The sequence below is a fragment of the Apteryx mantelli genome, chromosome 3, assembly GCF_036417845.1.
Source record: "Apteryx mantelli isolate bAptMan1 chromosome 3, bAptMan1.hap1, whole genome shotgun sequence".
Taxonomy (NCBI): Eukaryota; Metazoa; Chordata; class Aves; order Apterygiformes; family Apterygidae; genus Apteryx; species Apteryx mantelli.
The window spans coordinates 70,680,163-70,704,963 of record NC_089980.1 but is presented as its reverse complement, the minus strand read 5'-3'; the positions used below and the strand labels follow the sequence as shown (position 1 = coordinate 70,704,963).

At 37.6% G+C, this 24,801-nt stretch overlaps 1 protein-coding gene across 4 annotated transcripts in view; it reads right to left on the bottom strand.

Annotated features, from left to right (window-relative positions):
* TULP4 (TUB like protein 4) overlaps nucleotides 1–24,801 on the bottom strand; it is a 171,805-nt gene that overhangs the window by 120,965 nt on the left and 26,039 nt on the right. For all 4 annotated transcript variants that reach the window (XM_067293613.1, XM_067293612.1, XM_067293611.1 and 1 more), the window contains one exon: nucleotides 16,354–18,633. In XM_067293613.1, coding sequence (XP_067149714.1) covers nucleotides 16,354–16,605 — 252 coding nt within the window. In that variant the 5' untranslated portion in view covers nucleotides 16,606–18,633. The remainder of the gene's footprint in view (nucleotides 1–16,353; nucleotides 18,634–24,801) is intronic.

Here is a 24,801-nt window from a genome sequence, read left to right as displayed (position 1 = left end):
TGTAACACTCACAGATCTTCCCCTCATGCATGAGATGTTTCTGAGAAAGGCAGCCACAAAAACTATTTGCCAGAAGACAGATCAATACTTCAGTACATCAATATTACTCTGGAGCAAGTTTAGAAAAACAACACAAACGTATTATTTGGCCAAGAGAGCAAAATCAAGTATGTAGCCTATATAAACACAATTCAAAATGATCACATTTTAAAAAAAGTAAGATTATCCTATTTCTGATTATGAAAGTATAAGGTGAGGATAACTGATTAAATTAAAATTTTATTTTCATAAAAGCTATAGACACTAGAAAGAAGAACCTCCTGACATTTCAAACACTATCTTATTTCAATTAACTCCTTAAGTGAACAGCTGCTCTGAACTGCCAATCCTATGAAGAAAAATAAGACCTCCTAGCAAACAGACAAGCAACTTCAGTTTAGTTCCAAGGCTTGATGCAGCTTAAAAAGATTCCTCAGACTCTGTCAGAGGGGGTCCCTGAGCACAGGCACTTTCCTCTTCTCCAGAAAATTCAATGAGAATTCAGGCCTTCAAGGCCTCAATTCTGGAAGAATAAGCAGAAGTCAAGGCTCGCTTTGTTACATTTCTTCCATAAATCTCCTAAATGGAAAAGTAGGCTCAGTTTCTTTATTAGCTTCCCTGTGGACCTTCACAGCATCAGCAAAGGTACAATTCGGACAGCACTCTTGGTCCATGCTCTCAGCTTCTCTGCCTGCTCACGGCTCACAGCTCACAGGAGACCTTGGCAACAGGACGGGTGCCACAGCAGCAGCTGTACCGCTCAGAAGCAAAACAAGGCTCACAGAAAAGAGAGATCCAAAACAAGCTTATTGCAATGTTCTGTCTTTTTGTTTGTGAAGATGAGGTCACAGCCAAGGAAATCAGCCTCTCGCAGTGATAACCCCATCAAACCTAATCCCCTTTCTCTCATGGACAAACAGATAATACTCTCAGGTCTTGCCTGCACGTAACAACGTTCCAGACTACCAATGTGATTTTGACAGACTTTGGAAGATGCTCAATTTCTTTATCTGCATGCGTGCATGTTGAACACAGTCAGCCTACATATTACAAAATTATATCATCATTCATTGTCACTGTTTTGGCAAATATTACATGGAACAAAGAAGGAGGAAACATACTGGGAGTCTGTGTCAGGTCCTGTACCCATCACCGCTTATAATGCCCCCCACTGGACTTTCTTTCAAAGAAACACATCAGTTCTACCTATAATAAGTGGTAATTGCCACTTTTAGATTGGCCACCATTTGCAGCTACAAAGGGGTGGGGGAAGTAAGGAAAACAGAAACCATCAATCATTATGCCACTGTACGGGCATCAACTTCTATTACACACAGTTCTCGTTCCTCTGGTCTCAAAAGGGATATAGAGCAACTTGAAAAGGCACAGAAAACAGGAAAAAAAGATGATTCAAAAGTATAGTATAGATTTTATATGAGCAGAAACTCATATAAAGTCTAGCACTATTCAAATCGGGAAAATAAATCACTACAAAGGAATATGATATAGGTCTCTTAAATCATGAGTGGCATGGAGTAAATAGGCAACAACTGTTACTGCCTTTTCCAGTACAGAAAATAAGTGTCATCAAAGGAAATTAGAAGGCAAGATATTCAAATAACAAAAGAACGTACTTTTTCCACACGACTCATAGTTAAATTGTACAATTCACTAACACAGGATACAATAGTTGTCAAAAGTTTACACAGATTCAAAAAGTGGTTAGACAAATTCACAGAAGACAGATCCATGAACTGATCCAAAGTCAGCATGCCCAGCTCAGGAAGCTCCGGAGCTACAGACTCCCACAGAGCAAGGGCCTATATTGGGAAAGTAGAGATACATGCTTACAGGTTCTTGCACTCTTTCCTAGGTACCTGTGACTGGTCACTTCCAGAGACAGGGCACTGTGCTAGCTGGACATTCAATCTGATTCTATAATCATACATTAACTACAAGGCCTGTAATGCATAAAATTGTATCCATCCTGTCTCAAACTGGTGACATACAGCTACAAATTAATTTTTTTAATGCCAGTTCCTGCATTAACCTTTTCTCTCTCTACTTCTGGTGAAGTCTGCTCTATATTTCTTTTTCACTCTTCTCTCAAAAGGCCAATATTTGCAGTTTTAACTTTCCATCTCTTCTTTCACTTCACATCAAATAGTCCAACTGCATAATTAAGTTATAATCCTGGAAAAGAACATTTTAAGAATACTGAGCAGTACCTACAAGCAAGATAACTTAATAAAGCAGGCAGCTTCACATGTTTCTGCAATCCAGACATCCTAGCACAGAGTCTCACCAGACCAAATGCCACAGATCTTAGTTACAATGAACACTCCAAGATCTTCCAAGACTCATTTCATTGTATTATCACCAGAAAGTACAGGTAGAAATCTATGATCCAAACAAGTCTATCATTAAGCAATTGGGAATCAAGTTGGTAAGCCAGAAAGCAGAACAGAGCTATTTCAGAAATATATATAGGTTTGCAGCTCATGTAATTAAGATGAAACAGATCAGTAAGACAAACGGAAGCTAAGCATCAGCTACAGCTGAAGAGTTCCTCACATTCTAAAAACGAAAAAGGAAACTACTAAGAATACAGGCAAAGCAGAATGTTTATGTGTGGTAATGACAGATAAATGGGAAAAAAAAATCCTGATTATTTATATTCCATTTTCAAATATCAGCTTATCAGAAAGCTCGGAAGACTATGGTATGTTTTATCACAACCACAAACCCAGTAACACAGTAATAGTTTTCAGAAGTCTCACAGCATACTACCAATGAAGAAAACTTAGGAATCAAGAAATTCTAAACAGTGAATTACATACTATGGTGTAAAACACACTACTCTCTTCATCATACTTCTTTTACCCACACTCCTGCATATCTGAACATAGCACCAATCCTTGTGTTCAAAGTTACACTGAACAGGATGGGGCTTTGCATGGGTATAATACATTTTGATTTATGGAGGTAACTGTGATGTCAAAGAGACCTTTAAGAAAGTTAGAGCTCTGCATGATGCAATGGAAACTGTCACTTTATGTTTTCTTAGCTATTTTAATTAATACATGTTTTAAATGAACAGGGCCATTCTTATTTTTATCTTACAAATACCAAACATACATTAGTAAAAGAGAAATTGAAATCTGCAATGCTCCACTATTTTATAAACCTGCTATTCTCCTACTTCTAACTCATGCCATACTGTTCATAACATCCCTTGGTCATTTGTCACAAACAGGCAGGGGTTTGATTCTACAATTCATGCCACAGACAAGAATTTATAAGCAAGAATTTGTATCATCTTCTTACTCATCTCTGGACTGCTTTTGGTCACAACTGTAAGACAGGACGGCAACAACTGAAAATTTCTCCAGTTAGATGACTGCTACAGGCATGTTCCTGATCCCCATGGGTAGGGGGATTCCACAGAGGAGCTGCCCTCGCATCTGTATTGACAATTGCATTAAAACTGCCAGCAACTGTCAGGCCCTGCTGGCAATAGGTTAGCATAAACTGTAAAGGTCGTGGAGATTAGTGAAATAAGATATGGGAGCTCTTATAACCATTGCCTTTTTGTACATGTACTGTGATTAGTATGCCTCTGATTATTCTCCAGAATAGTCAACTTCCACCTTTCACAAGCACCAATTTCACATAAAGAGATTCAAAAGGAATGAAGACAGAAAGGGCAAAAATGGTAACAACTGAGCAAACACATTAAAATACTCTTAATGTAAAAGGGTGTGATTGCAAGGGGAAGGGAAGGAGAAAAAAACTACAGGAATGTTACTTGAGGGAAACCAGCAGCAGAACTAAAGAGATGCTTTTTGTACCAATTAAACAAAGACCTAAATAGGCCAAGTGGAAAAAACAACAGTCAGTAAGAATTCCATAAAGTAGCAACTATGCAAAGCAGAAACCAAACGTAGCTTGCCAGAAGGTATAATAAAGCAGCAGCATAACGTTCAGGGTGTGTTTGTTTTGGAAACTGAGAGCTAGGAGCATGGGTGGACCTACCAGAAATGCCAAACTACTTATTAGACTTTTCTCCAGCCCTCAATAATTTAACCTGCTTGAGGACAATAACCTGGCATGGGCAAAGAAGTACATTTCAGATTACAGACCTGAAAGTAAAACAGATTTCATTTAAATGATCATATAACAAGTAGGGTCCATTCGTGGAGAAATATTCCATTAAAAAGAGGATGTTTTAGATGAGCATTTGTACTTCATCCTGCTTTGCCTATAGCATTCTGACAGCTACAAAAGTCTTTTGGGGGAAAGGAAAGACAAGAACAGATCAGCAAGGTCAGGAAAATCCAAAACCTCAAAAAGATGCATCTTTTTACAAACTCTAGACCTCATCCTGCAAAATATTTTAGTACTTCAGTCGTCTGTGCTTAATAGGTGAATAAGGGCCCTGATACTGTAATTCCAATCAAAGAAAGCAAACCTGTATTTCTGCGAAGAAGCTTCCTGATTCATAAAAGCATTGCAGTCTCCCTCCTTGCAGCTGATAACTCACAGGCAGATTGAAATGGCCAGGCAAAAATCAAACCGAAGTCAATGGGCTGCATGACAGCTAGGCACTCTGCCTGCTCATAATCAATTGCAGGCTCAGGATCCCACATTGGAAGGTGACTTCCACCCATGTATAACTACTTATATTTTCAAGTAACATTTCACCAGGAACTTCTTTTCTTGTCCTTTTCTGGCTGCCTTTACTGCAAGTCTTGTTTATTTCAGCTAAGCTATTTTTATCTGGTTTTGTGTCCCCTCCCTTTGCTCTTATATCTGCTACCATGTTCTTCCCATTCCTCTGACTAGCCGGGAACTAATTCCTTTGTGGGTGGTTTGCAAGAGGTCTATTGGACTTGTCCTTGTGCCTGATTTTTTTTATTTTTATTTTAATCTTGCCTGGCTGTGTATTTTATTTGGCAGTTTTATGCGGGAATTTGATTTTAGCATTACATATTTGTTTTAATTCAGTCCATAGATGTCTCACAATAGGCAACTTAATAAATGAGCTAAGATAAATAAGGATGACATTCTAATAGTTCCACACCACACATGGGCAAGAACAGAGCTGTTACAATAAAGCATTTCAGTGATAAACGAATTAACAGGCCCAGACTAGAGGTAAACATCCAAAGGCGCCATTATCTAATGCCTTTCATCTGAAAGGACCCTGGAGCACTTTATCATATAGCTTTATTTGTAAAGGGAGATCATAAAATAGATTAATACTCTAAGAGGCCTAGCATGCTCTTTGTACTAGAGTTTGTCATACACATGCAATATTCAACAGCTGTTTGATGTTAGACAATTCGGTATCCTTGTGACTGAGATCCTACCTCAGTCTGCTCTGCTCTGCAGCTTGAGCTCAGTCTCTTACTGCACTGCTGGGATCCTTCATTCATGAAAAACACTGCTAAATGGGGGCAGCAAATTAAAGGTCCTGCTACAACTCAGTTTCAAGAATAGCTCCTCTCTGGTGATAGATCAACTTTAGTTAACTGTACCACAGAGTGCTACCACTGTACAGGTGTGCTGGCTCTTGCAGTTGCCTAAGGTATAACAATTTATCACCGCTAGTGGTAGTAACATGGAAGAGAAGGCCAGTCAAATCTCTTTCATTAACAAGGCTGTGACAGAACACATTGGCTCAGTGTTTGTACCACATTCAACAAAACCCGGCAGCGAGCACACACTCTACATCTGTCGATTGAGGGCACGCATCATCTACCCGAGGGCCAAATACAACCCACTTGGTACACTTTATCCAATCCATGGCCCGCTCCTTGCTGACTCTGTACCCCGCGCCCCACTGTGATCAACTAGATGAATACTTCTGCTGGCAGCAGCCCATTGCCAAACAGCCATTTTTCAGGGATCCCCACAATTCCTACTCCCCACGTAACAGAAGATGTACATGGATAGTAATCTACTACTAAATCTATTACTTCTGAAAAGCACATGATTGTAGTGCACACAAAGTCATGTGACAGAGAAGGGGCCAAAGCACATCATTTTCTCTTAATAACCTATTGATCCATTTGGGTAGAAAGACTGGGCATCACCAGTCTAGATATATTCCACCCTCTCACACTTCTCATTACCTATGAGAAACGTGGTATAAAATGCCTGGCTGATTCCTTGGAATGACACTCACTGTTTCCATTGAAAATTATGAGATACGAGATTTTGAAATAGAATTCAGAGTTACTAGTCTGCTAATAACCACCCAAAACCAAATACAAGGTGGACAGACAGCCTTTCATCAAACAACTATGTGATCACCATTTCAAAAACTTTCAGCTGATCAAAAAATTCTCAAAATACATTTTAATTTCAAAACAACTCTCTCACTTTCACCTTAAAGTATCATTGGCTCCAGGAAATGAAAAATAAGTCTTCAATTTTATTTTTACTGTTTTCAAGGTTTCCTCTTCCCTATTTATCCCAAGCAGTGAATGAAGGTGACCCTGCTTGAGCAGGAGGGTTGGACCAGATGATCTCTAAAGGTCCCTTCCAACCTCAACCATTCTGTGATTTCTGTGAAGAAAGCAGCAGCCTACTTTCTTTAAGCAGAATTACAAAGATTAAGAGCAAAGGGCTTGGCTTTTGAAAAATTTATTTTAAGTGAAAAAGTTCAAACATTTTCAATTTAGAAAAGAAAAACAAACTCTTTTTATTACCTGATTTGTCTCTTTTTATTTTCGCCTCCTTGAAAGTGAAGAAAAGGGAAAAATATCCCCAAGCCAAAATGGAAAGTTGTCATTATCCTTAGACTAGATGAAAATTTTACATAATCTACACGCCCCACTAAAACCAGAACTGTCCAGAAGAATATTAAAAAAAAAAAAAAAAACACCAAAAAAACCCACCTTTCTCTGTTATGGAAAACTATGAAGGGATAATTGACTTTCACAACAATCACAGCTAAATTTATACTGACAGAAAGTAGTAATCCCTGAGTGCCACAGCATGATACAATGGAATTGTCATTGCTAAAGAACACTTAAAAAGTAATTTGGAAGTTTGCCAAACTGGGCAGTGAACCCAAAGACAAAAGACCCCTCCACAACCACTTGGAAGAATAAAAAGTACATAAAAAGATTTACATGGCATTTTTACCCACTTTTTAAAGCTTCCTCTACAGTTTGCACAATTTTGTAAGCAATTTTATGGGCCTCTGCCTCATTCTGGCAATATAAGGGCTTTAAAATTCAACTCTAGCATTAAAGGTGATTAGGTGATTAATAGTACCAACTATTTACTCAATAAATTTGCTCCCCATGTGTATTCAAAATTCACCTCTGCTGACATTCAAGACAAAAAGTTAACACTGCAGAGTTAACATAATAAGGGAAAAAGAATATATGTAATTTGTTGCTTTCATAATCAGAAATCTCTTTATTAATAAACACAGCAGTTTATTTCATTATGCCTGCTTAATGCACTGAAGACACTGTGTTGAACAGATGATACAGGAGACCTACACTAACCTACAAAACCTTGATTGCTGGTGAGGATTAAGAGCTCAGCTTGATTTTTCAGACTGCAGTGGTATTTGCAGTACTGGCAAGGATAGAAAAAGTATGTTGATAAACTGTCCACATTTCTCAGTGACTCTGGAGTTAACTAAAAATACTAAATTTCACTTACTACCTTCAACATATTATCTTAGTTTTTCCAGTTTCTACTCCTACCCAAGCAAATCATACCTCCATGTTTCAGATTCAGCTAAAAGTCTGTGATGCTCCATCTTAATAAGCAGTGCAGCATATAAGAACATCATAGAATTTTGCAGGAACACTCCAAAAGTCAAGCTCAACTGGATAGGTTAGATCTAACATCTCTAATGTTATTACCAGCAGCACTGAACTCAATTATTAAAATATCCCATTAGCAGGAACTTTGTTATACATCCTCTGAGCACAATCTGCATTACAATTGTTCTGAAGCTTCCAAGAGGGGCTTCCTAAACGGATTAACTGACTGAATCACAATAAGCTGAATATAAAATACAAATAAAAACACTTTTACTCTGAGTGCTAGTCACCTAAAGTCTCAAGTTTTAAAGTTGACTGTGCTGTCCATCAAGGAATAACTCAAAATTAGCTAGATATATACCACAGAAACACTGCATTGGTGCCCAGTGCAGTAGGGCCACACATTATTTATGATCAAACTCTGAAGATGAGCCATGGAAGTTTATTTTAAACTTGGCCCATGAAAGCAAAAGACCTCCAAAAGAATATCAAGAAGATTAGAGTGACGAAAGTAAATCCTTTAAAACCAAACAGTGCTGGTTGTATGTGTAGAATTATGGGATCTGAGCACTGAATGAGAATTAATTTAATTCAACTTCACAGTACTTAAGATGGTAAAATCATTACTTCAGAAAATGAGAAATAGATACTGGTTATGGTGAAAGCTCATTAAAAACCCACTTCTCTAAAGCATCATTCAGTTGCCTCAACCATGGGATTTCATTTTTCCTCTAGCAGTCCTTTGTGTCCTTCACTGCATATTAATTTCCAAAACAAGTAATACAGTTTGTTCAGGCAATTTTCCCTCATCCACAGGGAGCCATCCATGCACTGAATGAAACACAATTCTGGGGTGTGTGTGGGGGGGGGGGGTACGACACGACATATGTGGTCAGGTAATTAAAAAATGAATCATAATATGTATGCACAAACACAAGAAATGAACTGACATGACAACTGTATGCAATTCTGACATTTCGTAATTTTGATAGTTTAACCTTTCTCTCTGACGTGCAATGGCTGTCTGCCAAGTTGGTCAAGCTTTGCAAAAGAAATGGAGAAAACCTTCATGTCACTCCTGACATCCACTACCCACTCACAAAACAATCAGCAGAATTGAGCTCTACTATCTGCATTTAATTAATAGCTATTGAAAGTTGTCATCCTTATTTTGGATCATTCATTACAGAGGGTGAAGCTATTTTGACAATATCTGACGGCTATCTGCAAAACAAAGGAAAGTTAGAACTTCAGAACAGTAGGTCCACTTCAAGGACCTAGAAGAAAGTCTGTTCCAACAGCAGCAGGAAGCAAGCTTGCTCTCTCCCTGCCTCCCCTCCCCTCCAGTTATTCATGCTTCTCTCATCCAAACAGTCCCAAACTCTCACTCTATCTTCCACATTGCTGTATTCCCCCAGGCCCTGCTCATTCCTACCTTGGCCTAAATGCTGAGTTCTCATCTTGCTCTTATGGACACTGTTACCACTTAATGCGTAATTACCTATTAGATTTCTACATCGAAATAGTAAAATCCCTGCTTGAATAAATGCCAACAAAAATAATGGATACTCCTCCAGTAGAATTCACCATTGTTCAACAGTACAATAATAACATAGGAAAGCTTACAACTTCTAGGAAATACTGTCCGTATCTCAGATACTACTACTATTTGCATAGGTTATTTAAGAATACATTTTTAATAGCAAGCTATTTCTAATACTACTAGGAGTATTAGAAAAATCATCCTAAGAAACAAGAGTTCCTTTGGTATAAAAAAAAATATTTTTTTCAGTGTTTTGTCCTGGAGATTACAAACATAAAGGCCACAAGAAATTTAAGAGTAACTGTCTGAAAACATCAAGGTTACCTTCTAAGTCTATAGCCCTTACCTTTTTATGTTTATGTCTTATTATTTTCAGACAGAAGATACACTTGCTACTTAATCACTATGCATTTCAGTACAAAAGCCTCACTCACAGAAACTATCTTGACAAAATATTTCAGATGAAGTAACACAATGCCTACTACAGCACAGCAGTAATTTTCATCTTGCTTACACATAGCAAAAAAGTGTTTCTAGTTTAGTCTGAGCTATTATTATCATTGAGTCTTTAAGGCACTAAAAATGAGGAACTTGTAAGAAAAACACACTGAAAGTATATGAACAGCTATAGTAAGAGCAGACATGCTATTCCTTCAAAGCCAACAGCTGAATAAGCAAACTAAGAAAACAGAGAGCTTACTCCTTCAGCTAGCATTTGATTCATGCCTATTCCAAACAGATTTTAAGAACTGTTAGTTAGAAGATAACACTCTACAAAGGTCACAAAAAAAAAAAAAGACATACAATGCTTGCTTTTAAAAGGGTATGGGACAGTATGGTATGTCTCATCCATTTGCACATTTATCAAGCTCTTTATGAATTTTTAGCTCAATACAAAACATTTGTTTTACATTTTATGAAGCTAGTTAAAGCATGAAATATCATATGAGATTGTAAGAAGCCTCCAGATAAAATAGTTTAGATCCTCATTAGCTTATTTTCCTATGGAACCAAACTTTTTAATGCTGTTCCTCTTTGGACATTCTTTATTTATATGACTTTATAGACTTAACTTTAAATGACTATATAGATTGCATTTCCTTTTATTATATATATATATATAAATAAATATATAAAAGTTTAACTTATTCTTTGACTTTTTCTAGTCATATGAACAAGCTGAAAACTGATTCCTTCAAGTCTGATAAACAAATTTTGATTACTGTCACAATAAATATTAAAAATCAAAGCTGCAGAAAGAGCAACTAAAATAAAAATGCATGCTTGAAAATATTAGATAAATACAATAACAAGATTAAATATACTTACCTCAAATGGCAGAGACTGCACTATAGTATTTTTTGAACACACTACTTATTTTAGGCTCACCTATTTTCAAAAGAGAGCACCTCCCTCTTCCATCTCAAGCACCAGGTAGCTCATTTTTTGTTGTTCGCAGCAGCTCAGGTCCTTCAGGATAGAGGAATGACGTACACCTGAAATTACTGGCTGTAGATGCAAACAATCTTTCCAGCCTGGAGGAACTATGCTGCTATCAGCCATTAAACACAGCTCTTCCCTGGCCAGTGTAATTACAACCACTTCTCACTTCTTCGCTCTGAAGGAACTAAGCAGCAGACGGGCTGGAGGAGTCACGAGTAACCACAGAAACCAGAACTGTTACCATGGCTAACCCAATGACACTCTAGTTCCAAGTGGGGCCATTACTAATACATAATAATATCATGTCAAAGCCTAATTTGAATGGGTTTAATCAACAGAATGACTTTATCTCAGCCATAACATGTAATAACAAGGTATAACCGGAGCCATGTGTAATATTTATTAAACTGACAATATTCCAAACCAATTTGTTAAACAGCCCCCGCCCCGATTCATTTCTTTTGTAATAAGAAAATAAAACAGGATAAATTTTGTCCTTAACAGTGTTTCTTAATTTGAAACACTGCTTCAGAAGATTTCTGATTTGCCTTCAAACAAGAGCAATGTATATATTCCAGTCATGTTTCTCAATAAACAAGTGTTGTTTACAGGTTTTACAACTTGCATAAATATTGCTCCTGTTCAAGAAGGCCTATGACGTGCAGATTCCTCTCTCAAGTGGAGTGCAGGGTCTAGGCTCCCTAATTAGCAGAGGAACTACTAAATCTAAAGATACTACTGAAGATACTATTCTGGAAAAGGTAAGAATGTTGGAAACGGAATGAAATTTAAATAAGTTTTATATACGATTGGTGGCATTCAAGGGGAAAATAGTAATTCTTACTTTAACATCTGTGACCAACAGGGTGTCAGTGGACAAAAGTAGAATTGCTAAGATGACATACATGATAAAACATTAGGCACTGATAAACCTAACTTGTGCTAACTGCTTGCTTTGTACATTAAAGCAATCTGTGCCTGTAACTGTGACATTAAATGTTCTTCCATTTTATACTCTTGCTTCAGTACTGGTCCCATTTTGGTCATAAAGTATATTCTTAACTCAAGATATTACCAGAACAAGAAGTGACAGGTACTCTCAGACTACAGCCTTTCTTAGTCACTTAGCCCTCTGCATACTTTTAAGGATGCCATCTTTCAAGGGACCACATTTTTAGCAGCCATTCTCTGATACAAATACAATTCCTTCCGCAACAACACAGTTTATTAATTAACCGCACGTTTAACATAATTGCTTCTGTGCAGCAGCTGAAAACACAGCTTTCTGTATGTTCTCAGACTACTTCTGAACTGAGGAACAAGATATTTGTGTATTACCAAGCTCAAGAAATACTTTATTGATCCATACAAAAGCAACTTTTAAGAAGCACATCAGTGCAGCATTACCACCTCTCGTTATCTGACTACAGTTGTTGGGAAGATTCCTATAATGCAAATTGAAGCTTATTGAGGATAAGTCCCCCCCCCCCCCGCCTTAATTATCTTTCACAGATCTCCCTGAAAATAGTCCAGAGATCTCAGGATGGACCAGAAGCTGAAAACACATGCCTCCATGTCACTATAAAAAAAAAATCAGCCTGACATGCTTCAGAGCTAATGGTCACACGGGATTAAACCCTGACCTTGCTGAAGTGAACAGGCATTTTGCATTTAATCCTTAATTTGTTACAGAAACCAGAGTCATGACAGGATTGTGCTCAGGCACTTTTATAACACTGCTCCCCAGTGCTGTCAAGGGAAGCCAAGTTAGGTCAAAATCAAAAACTTCCAAATTTCGCTCTTCATTTCTGCACAGCATTACATTTGCATGTGCAGGGAAGGCATTTTAGGCCACCACATCTCCGCTCTTTGGCTGCTAATTCACACATTCTAGCACATCTTCCTGCCTTTTAAAATTTGTGCCAGACTTAAGAAACCCACCAAACAGCAGCCTCCACCAGCATGTTCTCCCAGACTAAGAGAAAGCTCCAAAGCCAAAACCATCCACACGCCTCTGTGCCCAGCTGCAATCATTCACATCCACTCTGTCTGCTGCGTAACCTCAGAGAGAGGCATAGCTCTCCTCCCATGGTCCAAAATGGAGGAGTGTTCCTATGACATGTGAAACAAGCACAGTTGCACAGCACACATTTCTCCTTCCTTTTGCATCCAAGTTGCTTCTGCCTTTGAAATATATCCATTTAAATTTTCATTTTAGAATGCTGTAAATAAGGATCAGGCCTATAATATGTTATGCCAAATTAACACAAGCTCTATTACAAAAATGCAGTATTTTCACCTCCTGTCACAAAATAAATGGAACCTGCTTATTTCAATCTCTACAGCTTTCCTTAGAAACTACAGAAACATCAGGCTGCCAATTAAAGTAATATGGCAGCCACTTCCTAGTTTCAAACTCTCATAACCAACCGTGAAGTAACTGCTAAAACACAACCATAGCTCACACTGCTAAGCACTTCACCCGCAATTACTGTTCGATGCTATGAGTCATGCGATTTCACCACTGCAGTATGTGTGTCAGTAACTCAGGCCTGGGGATTCTTCATTCATAATTGTTCTGGTATGCTAAAGGCATCCTATTACAGTCAAAAAAAAGAGCTGTGTACCAAAAGATTTCAGTGAATCTTTTCAGCAATCATAATAACATTGCAAAAATACAGCACTAGCATCCACCTTCACCATCTACATAACAATAGCATCACGTTCTTGCTCAAAGCACAGTGCTGCATTACCTTTTCCAGATTTTCACCCTAAAACTGAAATACTATGTACTGCTCTGCCCACAGCATATTGCTAATTATATCCCAAGTGAAAAGCATTTAGCTTTTGTATTTTCCCCTTTCCACTCTGTTCATTACAGCAATTCACACTTTATAATTGAATGCATGCTAATATTAAAGCAGCAATGTATGTCAGAAAAGCAATAAACTTGACTTGTGGTAGAGAGAATATACAGGGGTATAAATCACCATTTCTGGGGGCAAAACAACACAACACTATCTTAGTACTGGTCAATGAAATATTCAGGCTATTAGTTTTAAAGTCAATCACATCCCTTTGGGCCCACTCTGTACAAATGTAGCTCTAAGCAGCACACATACCAGGATACGCTTGCAAAATTAGCATTTTTTCCATTGTGTAAGGTGGCAAGCAGAAAAGACGGGGTAGTTGTTGGCTTGCTTTTTAAAAATGAGAAAGAGAAAGCAAAATATATTTTTTTCTTATGTATACATTAGCAATAGTTTTAGGTAGTGGTGCTGTTCAACAATTTGATATGTTTTAAATAATCTTTCAACAAATAGAAAATACCTTCCTCTCTAAATCTAAGAAAAAAATCTAACTCTCCCATTCAGGTATATGCCTTTAACAAATAAAAAAAATCCTGTATTACAATTCCATCCCTACCAAAATTAGTAGAATTCTCCTATGAAAGGAGAGGGCAACATTCAGCCTGGCAAAGAGTGTTACATATTACATCACCTTGTGAGGACCAACTTTCATTTACACCAGTGCTCAAAGAACTATATGGCTAGCAGGAAAATCTGATCGCAGCAACAGACTCATTATAGAATACTGGGTGTTCTAAGCCACTTCTTCTCTTCCTTTCACTTCTGACACCAGCATACCAGTTTTGTAACCCCCAAACAGAGAAGTGCATTGATAGCCTCTATTCTGGTGATTTGCACATTTTCCACTACCAGGAAAATTATTTACACAAACACAACTTTCTTCACTAATGACAGCTTGACCCAGCACATTTGAAGAACCCAAATTGCCAAAATTTCACAAAGAATATTTCCATTTCATTTTAGATTCTCTCTTGTGCCCACAAATGTTAAGTGAAAGGCTGCACTAACAGCACAGCACAATCCCCAAAGCAACGGTGCAGCGACCCAGAAAGAATCCTACAGCCAACTGAGCAATGCAGAATGAGCCAAAACCAAAGGGCAGTGCAAACACCAGCATCTTCCTCACTTCACTGGCACAGACTTGCACCTAGGCGCCTATTTCCATGTTTGTCCTGCAACGAGGCTTCCCAGGCCCATAAACAGCACTTTCTCTACTGTTTCCAAGACACATATTATGCAGGTGAAAAATAGGTGACTGGATTCATAGAACAGTTAAAGAAGAAAATACAGAGAAATGAAAAAGTGCTCACTGTATCTCACTTTTCAAATATGAAACATAATTTGCAATTGAAAATGATACTGACAATTAAAAATGGCCCAAAACAGAATCCTAGATTCAAACACCACTCTTCCCTTTGGGAAAACGTGGCTATAATTTTTTGACTGAACCCTATACAAATATATATATATAAATCTCTCTCATCTAGATATGAAAAAAATATATAACTTACAGTACATCCTTGCTCCTGTGTAAAGATAGACACAGTGTGTCGAAGTACTTATTTATGAGTCTAATTTTTTAAGAGGATTGTCATTAATGTTAACAAAAGGACCAAAACCAATCACCCTTTAATCTTTGATGCTGCTTATGTCAAAAGGGAAACATATATTAGTCAAATAAGTAGTGCAAAGGATAAGAAAAACAGCATTCTATCTTTGGTTTTAACTTCAGTACATTTGCTGTCATTCCACCCACTATCCTAAGACCAAAACTTTGATTCAGACATATTCTCTTCAATGAGCCCATCCAAATGTGAACTAACTACAAAGCAGACTTAATAGTAAGGAATGAAACAAAACTCTAACACCTGTACATGATATTCTGTATGCTGCTAGGCATCATTTATGCTTTCCTTCAAGTTTCCACAGCAAGGAATGCATGAAGCTCTGGGCAGAGACACAGGCAGGTGCCAAGAAGATGGTAACACACAGCCAAAGTATCAACTTTCACCAGCAAATATATCCCTTTCAATAAAAAGAAGAAAAAAAAGGAAAAGGTTTTGTATCATTGTAGTCAGGACAACGCCTTGCACCGAAGTTACAGTAAATTACTGCAGGGCATCTTAGCATTTTTCTGTAGAGTCCCACGTGGCCCCTTCACCCATAAAATGACAGTTTTTTCTTCAGATGACAGTTATCACATGTCACTTCAGCCTGCTACAGGACATTCCACTTTACCACTTCCGAAAAACAGGCAGACTTGATCTGAGCTCCTCTCCCACTCCCCTGCCATTCCATAAGTCTTCCAAGCCAGATTTTAATACCATGTAAGCACTCAATTATCACAATTTTTAACTCCCTTGCATATACTTATTGAATTTGCCTGGAAACTGGGAGGTGCTGGAGAACAAAGGAAAAAACAGACCAAACCAAAACCAGATCCACTTCCAAAGAATCTCACACCATTTTCTCCCTGCCATAAACCTCACACTTTTGAGTTTACTGAAAAGACTCCAATAGATTCCAAGCACATTCAGATTAGGCCTGAGCCTCCTTTATACTGTCGTATCAAATTTGAAGCAGAAATACTACAGAAATTTTATTGCTAACGTTTCTAAAGCTGGCTTCAAGCTCGACCTTTAATTGTAACACACAGTTTGCTTACCTCACTGTTGTGGCCCCTCAAATTGAAGTTGATTCTCTGAGGGGTGTTCCGGTCTCTCCTGCAATGGCTGGAAGTAAAAGTGACGCCTACAACTCCTCTGCCATTGCCTGTTGCCAACCAGCCTTCCTCATAGTATCGCCTCCTGCACACCGGTTTCTCCTTCTCACTTTTGGGAACTCTCCCTTTCCAGGAGAGGCAGAGGATGTTGGAATCGCTGCAAAGAACAGGCCCATGTTCCACTGCTGCATACATGCTTTTTAAATATTTTATTTTTTGACATAAGAAAGTAATATGTCTAGTGCACAAAATTTAAATCAATTTTTTTATTGATAAGACTGACCTGGGATAGATCACTGAAAGAGAGGAGGATGGGGTCTGTGTTTATAAATATCCACCAAATGCATAGTGAAAAATTCCTCTATAAAAGATGATGGCAGTTGGCTAAGAAAAAGTAACACTTAAAAAAAAATTCAGGTTCATTTTTGTTTTTGAGTTCGTAGAGTGAGGGTGCACTTATCCTTTGGAGAAACAGCTACTTCGTAAGAGGCGCTCAAGAAATGGTTAAGTCATCTTTTTGCTCAACTTGATATAATCTTTATACAGCCTGAGATTCCAGTTTAGCGTAATGCAATTCCAGAGACAGAGAGTTGCAAATGTGTAGGTTTCAAGTAACTTAAGGCTTTTAAGATTTCCTCCAATCAGATTTTCTTCAAAAGTTCAGTTGCAGAAATTTATACACACGCACAAACATATATATGTATATATATGACACATCTTTTCCAAGCTGCCCTCTGGCATATCTTTTACATCCGATGTATTTCTGCTGCTAAAGCTGAAAGAGATTGCATAAAGGGAAAAAAAGGCACACAAACCGTGCAAAACAACAGACCCGAACTTGTGCAGGCACTGGTGTGCCAGGCCAGATGGGAAATCCCTCTTGGTACTGAACCACTTGTTGGACTCAACAGTTTTTGCAATCCAAAGCCAATCCAATTTTCATCGCAGCACTTTTTTTTCCACCAGAGACCCAACACAGCCTGAACTGTTTATCACTCTGTCTTGCCTGCTTTCCCACTTTTTGCTGCCACACACGAATGAAAAAGAAACCCCCTCTTCATTTAGCAGAATCAAAAATGCTCTAAAGCTTTTAGCTTTTAAAGCAGGTAAGTTTGCCTCAGGTGAACCATGAAGTTCTGTCTCCTCCAAAACAGGCTAAATGTCAAGCTGTTTTTCCTTTACTTTTCCCTTTTTTTTTTCTGCTACAAAGAATCACAGACTTTTCATCCTACTGTAAAAACAAATGCCAGAATTAAAGCACATCAAGTAAGCACTCTTTCAGAATCTTCTAAAATTCACGGAGGGAAAAAATATAATCATCTAAAAAGAAAGAGAAGCAGCATTAAAAATCTGACTTCCAGGTTTCACTATTTCTCTAGATATTTTCCTTGCTTGTTTGAGTGGATCTTTCCTTCTTGATGCTTGTCTACAGCACAGATTCATAGTTCCAGACACAACATTTGCAGCTGTACAAGAAGGAAACATATGAAGTATTCCAATCGTTTTATTTGAATAACATTTATGAGCTCAATTAATTAGTATTTAAACCACTGAAAAGGGGAAAAAGGAGAGGGAGAAAGAATATGCAAGTTTGATGACCTGGCTAACTCAAGGAGGATGACGAGGTTTGTTCAGTTCAATGCCCAGACCTGTCCCATAGTTACTGAACTTTCTCACTTCCAGTCATCACTACTCAACATATGGTCACGATTTATTAGTTCAGTCACAATCTATTGAGCCCAATGGAAAATGTGCCAAAGATGATTCATTATTCCTCTGCAATAATAAAGTCAGTTTCTTCCACACTCTGTCTTCTTCTGTTTCCCTTGTATATATTGATTTAGACTGGGGAGGTATTTATTAGTTTTTTTCTGTGTAGAGGGTGTTTTTTCTTCCTCTTCTTGCACACCTTTTTCACCCGTGAATACCATGTGGAAAGCTGAACACTAGTGGCAGGCGTCCTTCCACGAGTTACTGATTCCCGCACTGTAAAGGTGCTCCATCTGGTTCTTAAATTAATTTTCATCAATTGCAAAACTCTCAGGAATACGCAAGAATAAGTCTGTGTGACAACAGAAACGTGTGTATATTCATGTACACGCAGTACACACACAAGCTCAGTCAATCTGATACTCAGAGCTGCATCTGCCTTTTCAGCTTAGCTGTACAGATCTTGTAAGATGCCCATCAGTCAAAGCTTGAAATCCCTGGATTCTTCCAACTCTGCAAGACAAAGCACACAAACATACACACACACACGAAAAAAAAAAAAAAGTGAAAAAATATGCCACAAAACGGCTTAGGCAGAGATACAGGGATTATTGTGACAATAACTGAGGCATTATGATTAAATATTTTATATTGGGTTCCTATAAAATATCTGTAATATATATGTGCAATATTCAGACACATACACTCATATTTTTTACACACACGCACACACACACACAAACAAAAAAGCACAAACTATAAAATCTTCTTTCATCTTGTAAGTTCCCAAAGCTTTCCACAAGGGACGTGCAAAACTAATAAAATGTATCCAGGAAGAATACACTAGGGAAAAAGGACTTTTTTTGGCCACAGCCACCAGGACAAATTCTTAAAGAAAGATTCTACAACTTTTTGAAGTGAGGCTAGGGAAGGGGTGTGACAGTTACAGAGCAGATGCATAGTTAGACGCCAAGAGACACAAACCATGAAATACACAGCTAAACTTATCAGCCTCAAAAGAATAAAGGAGTGAAATGATTCCTCTGGGACTTGAATTCCTACTTTCAAGAAACCTAAGGTATTGCAAAATGAAAATTTAGAAGTTTGAATAAATACAGATGGATTTTAAAGACTACTCAAATCTTGAATAAGTCTCCATTTGAAAAAGGAAAAAAATTACCTATATTCAGTTTTATACAGAGATAAGACCAAACAAAAAGGTGTGCAAGATATTCTAAAAGATATATCTGAAGCACACACGGATGCATAGTTATTGCACCTACCCAATTATTGCTAAAGAGCACTCATTTAAATTAAGAATTGCATTCATCACATTAAATCAGGGCTGTAAAAATGATCTTGTCTATATCACATATGGCACCGTACTAACCTCCTATTTTGAGTAATTAACCATTTTTTTCAGTTCAGCACAGATATACCAATAAGAATTAAAAAAAAAAAAGACAAAAAGATAAGAAAACAAATTTATAGATAACGAGGCAAGGCCATAAAGTAGTTTACAGCACAATCTGGATAACACGCTTATCAGGAATACTCTGTCCATGAGGTCTGGTGAGTCTCTGTCAGAACTTTTCAGTGTTACAACCAACCAACAATTGATTTTAAAATAAGGACTGCTAGCAATTTTTTCATTGTAGCATGATGAGGATTTGAAAAGTGCCCTTTAGATTTCCAGACTTATGGTGTTCATCAATTACCTCCCAAAGAAAGTTCATATAAAGGAAAATTTCAAAAAATTTTCAGAATACAATGATTTGAAGAAAAAATTTTACACTTATCCTATATGCAAGCTTGATCCCATATCTGTAAAGTCAGAGCTGTTATTTGCATACCCACTAGGTACCCTAACAAACAACATATCTGCATTCAAGAGTAGACATTTTGCATTACTTTCCTCAACTGACAGCAGTGCCTGTATTGATGCAGCTCTTTGCTAATCCTAGAGAGGTAACAGAACTGTTTTTGTTCGAAAAAAGAAAGTGTCTGAAACATCAGTAAGAGTACATGAGCAAGTCTTGAACAGAATTATTTGAACTGCTCAAGTACTACATCTTTACGAGTGGATTTTAGAATATGGACAATTACAGATCCAGTGGCTTTGCACAAACTCTGTATATAATTTCCGTCCTTGTTCACAGCATATAAAACTATGAAGCCTGAGAAAAGGACCCTATGCCTCTTGGCCAATAGCATTCTCTTATGAGTCCCTTTTACCATTATTACCAGCATTACTCAAAGGCTTCTGTTCTTTAAAATGTCCTAACTGCACTAGAAAAGCTGGACAGAGAGAAAGAAAATACCTGAAAGTTAATGCAAAAGGAATAAAGTCAGTCATTATTCAAGTTCATCAACAGGAATACAATAATCCCTACATGAATATGTCTATCTTTAAATCAGTGAAGTCAATGCTTTCCTATATGTTGTACTTGTATTCAGTAGACAGATAAACACTTTCAAGGTTGTAGTGTCAAGCACTCAAAATACAGGAATGGAAAGAATGACAGATCTATATAATCTCAATTCAGCCTTTCTCTTTCAGTTCCACCCACTCAATATTTCTTATGAAAAACCTAATTAAAAGATTCAGATGCTAGTCTTGCCCCAAGAAGATCCATACTTTTAGTCGCTTCCCCCCTTATGCTGTTGCCATTGCATCTATTTGTAGCATTCTCACAGTTCTGCTCCTTTCTACACGTTTAAACCACCCTTTTTGCCTTCTTTTGCCCACCACAAACACAAGTAAGTTACTACCTCTATAGTAAAGCACTTGAAAGAGCTGAGGGTGAAAAGCACTATATGTAAGAGCTAGGTGTTACTTACACAATCTTACCATTGGTCTGAATTCAGTAGAGACTCCCTACATGAAGCATATTCAGCTTTTTGGATGAAACTCTTCCAAACTAAACTCCTAACCGTAGGTTTTTATAATCAAGCTTAATGCATTTTTCTTTCTGAACAAGACAAGAGCTAATCACAGAAGTTCACTGATCCTGAAAAAGTATTCATTTTTGCTGGTAAATTGTTTCTGGCACTAAATATTGACAAATAGCAGTAATCTACTTCTACATACACTCACTTAAAGTTCAGTTGAAAACATCTTTGCTCTGAATTTTGCCCTGTAACAAAGGGAGATGCTGCTTGAACCTGTTCTTTGATATCATTTTGAGTCTAAGCCCAGTGATGTAACAAGTTTGTTAACTATAGACACCTAATGAGACAAAAACATATTAGACTTTTGACACAGGAAAGATGAAGGATCCACCATTATTCTGTTTGATTTTGCTGTGCCAGCACAGCTCCTCTTGAATGCAAAAACAGCAGCAGGTTATGTTTCCACATTACAGGAGTAAATTTAGGTATTAACTTAAAAATATGAGCTTATTGACAGTGGCTCTCATTTTTTCAGTACCAATGTTTAACTCAACATTTTTACTGCCTGTTTCCATTAACTTCTATAAAAATGTAAGTGTTAAGCCGCAGTTGGACAGCCAGAAACACATTTGCTTGTTCTCATGCATCTTTCATTGGAGTCTCTCTCTTTTGTTGAGAGAAAGAAGTCAAGCACAGCCAAGTGTACCAATACTGTAGCAAGCTCGTTGGCATTTTACACCCATTGCACAACCGCACTCTTCAGGGTTCTAAGTAGAATACCCAAAGGTGAGGATAAAAGGAGATTAGGACAGGAGAGAAAGCAGAAAAGGAAAATTCAGGGAAGTGCACACGATTTCTAAATTATTAATTATCAAAGAAAGAAAGAAAGACTCACAGCCTGCATTTAAAAGATCCTGACCATCCAAAAATCTTACAGAATGAAATGAAAGCTACAGAGTCTTTGAAAAGTCAGGCTACCAAATTTCAGGCTTTTTCAGCCTAATCAGATCTCCTTCCCACCAAACACTCAAGAGGCCAAAAGAAACAGCAGTTTTCCCTCCTTTTACAGTCCAGGAATGAAAAATTATATACCAGTATCCATGAAGATGGCAAGGTATTTTAATTAAATACTGAGACCACAAACTTGCATTTTGCTCTGAAAGATCAAACCTAACTGGTTCTGCACAGGCTGATGGCAGATGATCCCACCAAATATCAAATGACAACTTCAGCAGTAACCTTCAAGGTTACTAGTAAACACAATACTGCACAAGTCTTGCAAAACAGTCACTATATTACAGGCTAAATACTATAGAGCTGGAAGCTGATCAGATGATCCATTTTGGCACCTGAATCCATTGAGCCCAACTTACAAAGCAACTCAAAGCATTAAATATTCCTATGCAAAAGGAAAGAAAATGATTTATCAAAATGAACTACTCAATTCCTAAAAGGCTAAAGTACAAACAAAACAAGATAACTGGCTTGGGGGTAAAAAAAAACTTTTTCTATTAAAAAAGAGACAATTCCATAGGGAGAAAATGTAATTTTTGGCCTGAATATGTAGTTTTTCTTCTTCTTTCACTCATCTCTTCTAATTATCTTTGCTTCCTTCACCTTCCATCATGGTATAAGATACTGAAGTTCTCACCCCCCATTCATATTACGCAAGTATCAATATAAAATGAATTTGGAGGACATAACTCTAAATGAATACCAAGAAGCTAGCTAATGGTTGTGCAAACATTCTTCACTCTTCACCCTTAGAAAGACAAAGGAACAACAGAGGGAAAAAAAAAAACTTAGAAGATGCTTAATTTTTGTTCTGTTTGTTTGTTCTTAAATGATTTTCTCTCAACAATTTCAGAGAAGTGAAAATAAAAAAGTAGCAGCTAGTTGGTATTTCTGATGTGCTGAATGTCCTTCTTGTAGTAGGGACAAGGCAGCATAAGCACATCACTTGCATTTTAAAAAGTGTAAGGTTATTTTCGTGTTTAGCTATCTTTTATGAAGAATAAGGAAAACATCTGTATTATTTCTACAGCTATTACATATACCCCACTGGCTGCTTTTTTGGCTGCTTGATGTTTCACCATATAACTAAATGAGAGTTGAATGGAAAAAATAAAGTTAGGAAGAGCAAGCAAGAAAAATTTAAAAATGCCTTCAGGAAAAATATTTTCAAAAAAACCCACCAAGTGTCCTTAAGTGAACAGTTACAAGCTATTAACTGGGAGGTGACAAATTTACATACATTCTCCAAAAGGCTGGGCCCTGAACATATGAAAGACAGTAAATTTTTAAAAACCCTGCCTCTGGAGGAAGTGAGATAAATGAGAAGTTGTACTGTTCAGGTGGAAAAGAAGTTAGAAAATATAAAAAAAACACAGAATAGTCTCTCTCAGCCCAAAAGTTATGGATATTTGAGCTAAACAAAACCTTCAAAACACACAAGAAAAATAAACACAGCTTCTGTCTTGTTTTTAAATACTTTAACAACTATGAACTTTAGTCAAATGAATATATCCACTTTTGCAAGAACTGCTGTGAGTCCCTTTAATCAGCTACTAATCAAACACTCCCAAAGAAAATTTCCATGTCAAATAATGCTGGGTCTGTTACATTTATATAGCAAAGAAACAAAGGGGCTGCAACCCAGAAAAATAACATTAAGGCTGGACTTCACAATACAAAATATTCAACTGCAAGACAAAACGAAGATACTTCTGCTTCCACAGCCCTCATCACTTCCTTCCCACCCCCTAGCATGGGGCACCATGCCCTCACTTATGCCAAGATGACCATTCAAGGTGCTGCATTTTGAACTATACCAGGGAAATGATCCAATTAAAAATCCTAGAAGTAAAGTTTGAAAGCAGCTTTAATCAATTTACATCTGGTTTGCTAGATTTAGGCTCACTCTTACTTTCCTTTTGTGACAAACGATGTCTCTCCAGCCTCTCCTCACACAAGCTCTCGTACTCTTACAACCACACATGAGCCAGTTCAAGAAGCTGATCTAGCTGAAAGTTTACCCTCCAAAAACATTGACTGACTTGCATCTGGATCAGCTTCTTTATTCAACTTACCAGGCACATGCAACAGCACTCCTGCCAATGTAAGAAAGGTGGTGGGAGGTGCACCACAGCAGCCTGATTTCAGTCAGTTTGAACTGTACTCAAAGGGTTTTTCTGTTCTGTTTTGAACTGAATCAGTCCCTGTTACTCTCCCCAGCATGGTCCCATATGCAGTTGCACTGGCAAAACTGAGCAGGTGGAGCTCTACAGCAGACATGAGCAGCAGAGAGAAGGAATACTTGCAGCCAGTACTGACACTTGAATGCTCTCTATTGTGAATTTTGGCCACAGCGTGTTTCTGAACTCAAGGTTTTACCCTCAGAGGAAGGGAAGAAAGCAAAGTTTCTCTCAAGGGATAAATTTGAGATGGCTACCACAGTGTCCTAGAGCAAAGGCTATCCACCAGCCATGGAAAAATGCCCCACTTTCAAATGAATTTTGGTGGGTGAAACACTTCAGACAGATGTCGAAAGACCTATTTCAGAGATGAAAAACGTACAAATAAAGGATACTACCCTTTAACACCTATTGTAGATATACACCAATGAAGCACCCATTAAAAAATCTTTAGAGATACAAAAGAAATGTAAAGTGTGACCAGGAAATCCTCTTTACTTACAACTGTGCATTTTCTCTCTCAAGAAAGGGCCACAATCCTCATAGCACAGAGAAGACCTTTACAATAGAGATTTCAGGAGCCATTAATTTAAAA